Source organism: Glycine max, chromosome 5, assembly GCF_000004515.6.
Source record: "Glycine max cultivar Williams 82 chromosome 5, Glycine_max_v4.0, whole genome shotgun sequence".
In the NCBI taxonomy this organism is placed as follows: Eukaryota; Viridiplantae; Streptophyta; class Magnoliopsida; order Fabales; family Fabaceae; genus Glycine; species Glycine max.
Genome location: NC_038241.2, coordinates 40083375 through 40092851, shown reverse-complemented (window position 1 = coordinate 40092851; position 9477 = coordinate 40083375). Strand labels below are relative to the sequence as shown.

The following is a 9477-nucleotide window of genomic DNA, read 5'->3' as shown; positions in this document are numbered from 1 at the left end:
TAGTTAACTTTATATGATAAGTAGTTAAAGTGTCACAAGATTATTTACGACCACACGTACAGTAAATGTGATTAACTTTACTTCATAACTAATTAATAATAAATTAGTATGATTATATACAATTATTGATATAATTAATAGTGTTGTGGGATTATTGAAATGTCTAATAATAGTTCATTTTACCTCATAATGATTAATAGTGTCATAATTTTTTAAAAAGTGACTAATAGTCATAAAATTATTATTAAAATGTTTAATAGCGATTAACTTCATCTCAAAAAATGCAGTGAAAAAAAAACTTTATTTATCTAAAAAATGGTTAATATTAACCACGTCTATAGTTGTATACAATCCTGTTTATCGGATAGACGCTGGTTATACAAATCCAGCAAAACCCTATCATATTACTCATTCAACTTTAACTTCAAGCCCATATTATAATACCCTTCTCTATTATTTTTTTCTTTCCTGCATTATGCATGGCTATTACATCATGAAAGACCATAGCAGAAAGAAAAAAGTCCCAGATATTCCATCTCCCGTTCATGTCATGTGGCATTCTTTTCAAAGGGACAGAAAATCTAGGAATCAATAACTAATTAAGGTACGTAGTCTCAGCAATCATACAATATTCAAGTTGAAGACTTCATGTCTGCTTCACTAGCATAAGAAGTAAAAAAATTCTCTTGATCATGATCCCTCTGCTTGACCTCCTGGATTTTCTCAACTGCTTCTTTCAAATCCCACCTCTTATCCACATCCCCTTCACAACAATTCAAGGCAATCTTGAGAAGCTTCCCCATCTCTCCCTCACTGTTCTTTGTTGCCCCCATTTCTTGATCAAACACAGCACTTGTCCACTCTTCTGGGACAACTGAATGAATCCAACTTGCCAAACTCACCTCACTCCCTTTACCTTGTTGCAAGAAGTTAGCAGGGAACTTCCCAGTTAGAATCTCAAGAATTAGTATTCCAAGGCACCACACATCAGTCTTCTTTGTAATTCTTCCTTGTTGCAAGTACTCAGGAGACTTGTATATCACCATGATGTCCTGAGCCAGATCCTGGTTTATCACTGGGACTAAGCCATAGTCTGTGAGGAGTGGCTCGAATGATTCAGTCAAGAGAACATTAGAGGACTTGAGATTTCCATGGGGTGCAATTAGGCTTGGCATGTCCTTGTATAGATATTCAAGACCTTTTGCTATGCCTTTCACTATCTTCAACCGGATTGGCCAATCAAGGCTTGGTTCTCCAATGGATTGGTGTCCTGAAACAAGTAAAGATATTTGTAAAGAAATGTTAATTTGTCAATTTATATATGAATAAATAATAGAAGTCACTAAAGGTCATTTAATCACAATGCACAGATTGTTAACTTTTATAATAATTATTACCGTGAAGGCGAACAGCTAGGCTGCCATTCTGAACATAGTCAGTGACGACGAGCTTCTCCTCCTTTCTATAATAGTAAGCCAGAGGAGGAAGCAAGTTAGGATGGCTCAACCTCCCTAGCCTTCTCATGTGCTCTTGAAACTCTTCCTTCCCCACATTGTTCATCTGCTTGAACCTCTTCACCACTATTGTTGGGCCATTCAACAAAGCAGCCTTGTAAGAAGAGCTAAAACAGCCACTGCCCAAAATCTCTGCAGAGGCTCTCAGCAACTCATGCAAATCAAACCTCTGCCTATCATCTCTCAGAAAAGATAGCTTCGTGTGGTCCCCTCTTCTGCTGTGGTTGGAGCTTATTGATCTTGTTGACCTCATACTTTCACTACCCACTTCCCTCAAACGTCCTTTGTTACACCCAGAGGGTGGATTCTCCACGGACGTTGCTGACCCTTGATTTCTTCTTCTGTGAAGGATGAATAATACTACTGCTGCAATCATAATCACTGCCACACAAACAACCACCACAGCCACAACAATGCTCAAAGTCGAGGGCTTCGAATTACATGCTCCCAACGGGCCTCCACATAACCTTTCATTACCTGCATGCTCATTATTTAGAACATTGATGCTATGCTTTAGTGTCATGTCAACACAAAAAATCAAAACATCTATATATGTTATGACAAATGCTGACCACTTCCCTTAGTGCACTTGTTAAGGAACAAAGTAGAAACTTTTTTTATTGGAATGGATAAAGTTGTATTGTTCATGACTTTTTTACTTTTTCTATGATTTTCACATTAAATATTTTCTCATTTTTTTTATCAATGTTCTAAGGTTACTGGTTAAGACTGATATGTTATATATTAATAATTGAAATGCTAATGAAATATTTTTTTGATCGGGCAAATGTTAATGAAATATTAATGAGTCACTAGTACTGACCAGAAAAGGAAGAAACTGGCATCCTTCTAAGGGAGGCAGGAATTTCGCCACTCAACTCATTGTTAGCAACGCTAAATGATTTCAATTTGTTATGGCGAGTAAAACGTGGAATGGGACCATTGAATTTGTTTCCCTCCAACCTCAACTCTATGAGCCTCGGCAACAATACGAGCGAAGTTGGAACAGCACCGGTGAAATGGTTGTTGGACAAATGAACCTTCTTCAACCACTTCAACCCTTCAAAAGTTCTAAAAGGAATCTCCCCAGAAAACTTGTTGTTGGAAAGATAAATAGACTTTAGACCAATGAGGTGGTCAATTTCAGGCCATGCACCCTCGAAATCATTGTTCATGAAACTCAACGTTCTAAGATAAGGCAAGCCTTTGAGAGAGTCCACATCAATGACCCCTTTGAGGCCCATGTTCTCAAGCTTCACGCCCCACACTTTTCCTTCGTGGCAGAGAACCCCGCGCCAATTGGAACGAGCACCAGAACAAGGAGGAATCGAAGCGTTCCACGAGGACAATTCATCGTTGTGGGTTTGCAAGTTCTCCTTGACTTGAAGGAGCAATTCAGAGTCAGAAGCTCCAAAAGAAGGAACAACAGTGAAATGTGACGATAGGTAGATGAATAGTATTGTCCAACAATGCCAACCACTTAGTGCCATAGTGAAGGGCTATAGGCACTAGGGGCGGCATGCACGCCCTAAAGAAGAGACTGCCTCGCAAGGGGGGGAAAGGGTGCTAGTGAAAATGAGAATAAAGGGTTGGGAGGATGGAAAAGTTTTGATTGCATTGGATTTTAGAAAAGGAGAGCCAAGAATAGGAGATGGAAAAAAGGGTTGGTTTTAGGAGGGAAGGAATAATTTGCATTGCATGCAGAGGTTGACCAAGTTCCTTATTATTTTCTTGGTTGCATGAGAACGTGTATTCAACGCGAGAAGGACCCGGAGAGCCCTTAAATTTCCACAGCACCCTATTTTTAAGGCTTCCTTTCTGTTCTCATGACTCTGCTTTGACCAAACATCGCCCAACAACGTTACACTCCCTCCCACTAAAACATCATCAAACCCTGCATATGCATGTTAGCCTACAAGGGGTGTTTTTATATAATACCGTAAGTTTCATCGTCTATCCCTCTCTCCGTTGCACTTATAACTTATCTCAGTTATCTGATCCACTTGACCCTCTCGAGTGGGTCTCTAGGACATAGTCAACTTCCACTCCAGGACAAAAGGATTGGTGCAGAGATAATTACCTATTATTAGACATTAATCCCGATTAATAAAAAATAAAAAATATTTATCATCAAATAAACACAAAATTTATTAACTTATCATAACCTAAAAATAAGTGTCAAGGATTAAAGACAAAATTATTATTTTATTAAGGACTCATCTCAAGGTAAAAATTTATTAGAAAATAAACATAAAAATATGATTTTGATTCCTAATAAATATTCAAATTTTATATTTGTTCCCTAATAAATTTTTGTTTTTGGTTGAGTCCCTCATAAAAAACACTTTTGTTTTTTATTTTTGGTCCTTTATATTTTATTTTAATCCCGACTAATAACAAATAAAAAATATTTATTATAAAGCAATCATAAAATTTATTAATTTATCAAAGACTAAATCAAGAATCAAAAATAAAATTATTATTTTATTAGAGACTCATCACAAGATAAAAATATATTTAAGCTCATGTATAATCACATTCATTTAGGCACTCAATGAAGAACCCTAGCAATATGTTTATCATTACTCATCTGTAATCAGAAAAGATAAAAAAAAAAAACAATAAAGGATAATGATTTTGAAGAATAAAATGAGTTATTTCTTTTAATTGTGAAATGGATTTTAAAATGTGTGTGGGTATTTATAAGCAGAAATAATTAAATATAACATCATATCAATTTTATAATAACAAAAAAATAAAAAATTTAGAGGGTGGTCATTGCTAGTATGACAACTATCATTAATTGTTTGTTACTCAAGTCAGTAAAAGGTGAAAATCAAAGCTGAAAATCGACACTCACTGATTTGATAAAAGGTGAAATGACCAATAGCATTTCTACATTATACCTACAAAATACTTGCATATACGTTATCAAGTCAGTGAATACGAGTTTATATTAGTTTATTTTAAAAAATTTTAAAATTGTAATTCTCTGATAAAACTGGAAAAAAAATTATTTCTCTAAAATTAACTTAAACTAAACATACCATCAATAATGTTTTAGATTTTCAGTAAAAAAAAATAAAAATCCAACTTATATAGTGCACATGAGAATGGAGGGACAAAACCATATACACGCATCACATGGAAAAGCAACTCAAAAAAGGGCTATATTTCAGCTGTAAGAAAACAATAAATAAAAATGTAAATGTACAGAAAAGGAGAGCCAAGATGCCAATTTTTAGTAATCTAATACAATTTCATCGCCGGAGCGGCTCGTAATCATAAAATGACAATGTGGAATGTGAAAGATCCAATTGCAAAATATTGCATAAAAAATGCAGCCCCGGATTAAAATCTGCAAGTGTGACTGACTCTACAAATTTGGTCAGGAACCTAGTAGACATATGAGCTTACCACTTTTTTCCATCAAATGAAAGATTTCTTCCACTTTAACGAAGCTTTACTCTATCAGAATGAAGCATTTTTTGGGATCAAATTCAGTATACCCTACATCAACTAGACATAAACCATCAGGGGGTGCTGGAGGAGCAGTAGCACGTCTACATGTGGCATCCATGAGCTTTATCAAGGCATCATCTTCAGCACCAGCAGCAGCTTCTCTAATTGAGGTTGCCACAAGTACTCGAACCATCTATAAAAATATGATGCGCCTCAACCAAGTCAGGGAGTGAAAATAAACAAATACACATGCCACAGAAGCAGCAAATTTTAGCCCAAATTAGCACGCCAATTATTTTACTGAGAGGAATTAAGACTAAGATTTTCACAGGAAAACAAAAGAGAACAGTACTTTGCAAATATTATGGAGAATAAAAGGACTATTGAAGGCAAGCTATGAGCCAGAAAGCAATCAGGTAATTAGAAAAACCTTCTATCGGTAGAAGGATAAAGCTTGTGTCCTTTAAATTGATTCATCTGTGTTTGGAACATCAACTTGTTATAATATTTAGAACAATAAAAGGTTTTACTCCAAGCCATGTTAATATATCAACTTCTATTCATATTAAGTTACATTAACCTTACAATCAAACTTATGATGCTTTACTTTTCATATTTGCATCAACAATTTCATTATCTATATTTAGTAACAGTTCCAAGTAAGAAAAGCCAAAAACTTCAATGTATATATGTTTCCTCTAAGGAAAGCAAAAACACAACAGTTACCTTACGCAAAAAGCGATCAGCTACCAGCTCAACACACATAACCTTTGTTTCTTCTCCATGATCCTAAAAATGTCACAAGTGAAATCAAACATAAATATAGCTTTTCTCTCAGCAAGTAAAAGAATCTCCAGCTAGTTAACAAGATTCCATTATATATCTCATAATGTGTATGTGAATGCATTATAAAACCATTGAGATCCTAATGAATGAACAGAAGGTTCTCTAGTCCTTTAAATGATGCTTGTGTCAAAAATTCCCATTTAGTCATGCACTCTTCAGCAATTGCACTTATTTCCCATATTTGTTATTCACTTGGAAAAATTTACCCCAGCCATTCTGATGAATAATATTATGAATAATTGATTTTTCATCAAATGGTTAATGAATATGACTTGAATTCAACTCTTGGTTTCTCAGTCATGTTTCTGCCTAAACCGTGTGAAAGAATAAGCGTGAAGCTAAGCTAGAAATAAAATGAATCTATTCTTCCTCTAATAGAGCCAGCCATATTTGGGCAAAGCAATGTTGCCAATCTGGGGCAAGCCACATCCACAAGCTTAACCACACATACCAAGAGCCGCACAAGCTCAAATAATTTCATTTATAGAATAACAATTGTGGGCAACAAAAAAGAGATAAAGGTAAGACACAAAAAAAGGTTACATGGCACTCACAGTTGTAGGCGGCTTAACTTCCATAGCTCGAGCATGGTAAACAAAACACTCAGTTGGGGGACCACTGAAACAGAATGACAGTCATAAGCCAATTGAATGAATGATAATTTTCCTCTTTTAGGTCATGGTAATTGGTAACACCAAGCAAATATGCAAGTGGTGTCATGCAACAGCAATCTCAAAAGTTTAAACTATTAGGTGAAAACATATGAATGGTTTTATATCATATTTCTAACATGCTCCCTCACACAAGAGCCCTTTCAGCCTTGAAGAATATTATGTGGTAATTTCTATAATGTGCACTGCAGATGAATGAGATAATGAAGTGAGCAGAGATAGAAATTCAAGAATTAAGTTCTTACTCATTTCTTGAAGCTTTTGTATCACGGGCAAACATTTTGTAGGATAACAATTTTCCTTCTAATTTTCGCAAAAGCCGGTTTACTTTGCTTGTGCTGAACATGTAGGATTTCTTTCCATTTTCTAACTCATCCTTGCTGGCAGAATCATGAATTTCGTTATATTTACAACTGTTGTAAAAGTGCCCATTGTCATTACTTTGGTCAGTATACCTTCCATTGGTGAGTGGAAAAATATAAAGGTAACGCCTCCATTTGGCAGAGAAATTAGGATGAAAGACACGTGACACCTACAGTAAGTCATACCTTATCAGATTAACTATACTGTGAAGTGTGAACAACAAAGAACTCAATTCTGCAAGCCATATTTTTTATTTCGTTTGCTTTTTTCTTTGGATTCAAGGCAATTGATATCTCTATTGAATATTAGCTTCACATTGCAGATTACTTAAGGATATTACCTCAGAAACTGATATGACCCTAAATTTTCCTGGTGTTGCATGATTGATAGCATCCTCAATATCTCTTGGTTTAACATCCTTCTTCCAAGTGTCTGTGCATAATGAACCCTAGATCAGGGGCAAAAAGGCTTAACCAAAACCAAAAAATGCTAAAAATGAACCCACTCACCCACCCGCCCTGCATGCCTCAATAATTGGGAAAAAATTATGTAACTTCTGAACATTTCCTTTCCTTTCATGGCATAACAATAATTTAATACATTGAAAAATAAATCCATGCATAATTAGAGCTATTTCCTCCAAGACTATAACTTGTGTTCGTGCAAGAATGTTTTAGTGTTCTTGATTCCATACATAAGAACATGGGAACAGTCTACTGAAGAAATGAAGATTTCTTTGCTTCTTTAACTAGTATTTAATATGTTATAAATAATTTCTATCAAAAGTTCTTACATGCTTAAATCAGAGTGTGTGACAATTCATATATACAAAGGCTTGGACATAGCAAAACCATTGCTATGAACAGCCGAACAGGGAAATGACTTACAGAAAGAACAGACTTGTTGAAGGCCTGTCACTCCTTTGTCTGTACGACCAGCAACAACAGCACAACCTTCAATAGGCAAACCATTGTCCTTGAGCAGTTGAGTTTTCTTTTCATCAACAAATTTACCAAGTGACCCTTCTACTATGCTGCATGAAGAAATGAGTACAAGAGCAATAAGCATAATGATCATCCAATAAAAAGATAATTCATGGTAACACACTTGTTCATTTTGACTACCGTACATATTAATATAGTTACAAAACAAAAGGCATGTGTGTTGAATCCAGAAGTGGGGCATAAAGCAGTGAAGGAAGAGACAAGAAAAAAAAGTGTTTAATTGTATCACAGTTTTCTCAAATATCAATATGCAATGTAAAGATTAAATACTAGGTCATGGATTTTTCATACACATAAAAATGAAGTACAAAAAGAGAAAGCTAATTGGTAAAGGCATGTTATGTGTGACCGAAACCACCATGTGCTCGTATTTTAATTCTCTGATAAGAAAAAAGCATCCCATCCAACAATTCGTAAGAGCCCTGGACAAATCAACGATGCTTCCTAAGACATGTCGTTTGAAATATGCACAAGACTGTAGAATTTGTAAGAAGAGCAACATGCCTTTGGACGGTGTTCAAGCCTGGCTGCTTTTGCCACCCATCAAACGAACCCCCGTGATACGAAAGAATGATTTTGAACGTTGTCCTTGCCCGCCTCCCACTGCGATCCTCAGTTGCAACACTTTCCAACTCACATGTATCAGAAAGTGCTGCAATTCCAGTATCATTATGATCAACAACAAGTGTCTGATTGAAAGTCGCGAATTAACATACAAAAATAGTGAAAGGCAGTACCCACACACCTAATCATGCATAATTTTCAAGTACAAAGTGATAGCAGCATGTAAGATAGCATTCCTTTTATATTGAAGCCATCGAATCGAAATGAGAAAATTAGGGCTCAAATGTTAAAAGCAGGAAAATTACAAAATTACCTGGGCTCCGAAGAGAAGTGGCAGAGACAAGTTGGCACGGACAATGTTCAAGTAGAAATCATCGACTCGTTGCCAAGGCCTTGCATACATAAATTGGAAGCTCTCTCTGTGAAATCCAAATAACATAACACCCATCGCAATCAAATCAATGTCAAATTAATATAAAATGTAAGCAAAAAGAAGAAAGTTAGTTACCTAGCGGTCCATCTTGCGTATTTGGAGGGATGAGTGTGTTGTAATGCACGTGAGTTTCAGTTTGAAGTTCGTTATTCATGGAAACGGAGGATTGAAAGAGTAAGCGATGTTGACGCTGAAGGTTTCTGGGGAAACAGAAGAATATGTGTTTACCAATGCCAACAGAGAAAGAACTCAGCATAAAGAGCATAAGCAATGGAAACCTGTGACGAATTCCAACCCTGAATCAATTTCGCTATTTTCTTCCACTTTGATTTTTGATAGACGGTGTTAATCTGAGATTTTACCATGTCTTTTTCGATCGGATAAGAAGTGAAACAAAGGAGGAAAATAATAGAAAAAATAAAATAAATAAACAAGAAGAATGAGAATAAAAAGAAATATTGAAGAAAAAAGTTGCTTAAAAAGGAAATAAGTAAAAAAATGTTTTCTTTTTATAGAGTAAAAAAATCATATTAAAAATCTTTTTAATTATTTAAAATTTATTTTCTAAAATCTAAATGATAAAACTGTTTACTGAAAATTGGAGACAAAAAAGTGCATTG

At 35.3% G+C, this 9477-nt stretch overlaps 1 protein-coding gene and 1 pseudogene across 1 annotated transcript; both read right to left on the bottom strand.

Annotated features, from left to right (window-relative positions):
- Nucleotides 1-304: 304 nt before the first annotated feature.
- On the bottom strand, nucleotides 305-3586 carry LOC100804368 (pollen receptor-like kinase 1). Its single transcript, XM_003524379.5, has 3 exons — nucleotides 2338-3586; nucleotides 1398-1991; nucleotides 305-1270 (listed from the first exon to the last, which is right to left on the bottom strand). The coding sequence occupies exons 1-3, from the start codon at nucleotides 3002-3004 to the stop codon at nucleotides 633-635; spliced, it is 1899 nt and encodes a 632-aa protein (XP_003524427.1). The 5' UTR covers nucleotides 3005-3586; the 3' UTR covers nucleotides 305-632.
- A 1166-nt stretch (nucleotides 3587-4752) lies between these two features.
- Nucleotides 4753-9235, bottom strand: LOC100804899 (tRNA pseudouridine synthase A-like; annotated as a pseudogene).
- Between the last annotated feature and the right edge of the window lie 242 nt (nucleotides 9236-9477).

Bases quoted from the DNA above. Each gene is read 5' to 3' on its own strand.
- LOC100804368 (XM_003524379.5), bottom strand. From the start codon at position 3,004: ATGGCACTAAGTGGTTGGCATTGTTGGACAATACTATTCATCTACCTA. The intron at 1,992-2,337 runs GTCAGTACTAGT...ATGAGCATGCAG, and splicing joins GCCAGTTTCTTCCTTTTCTG to GTAATGAAAGGTTATGTGGA. The intron at 1,271-1,397 runs GTAATAATTATT...TACTTGTTTCAG, and splicing joins CCTAGCTGTTCGCCTTCACG to GACACCAATCCATTGGAGAA.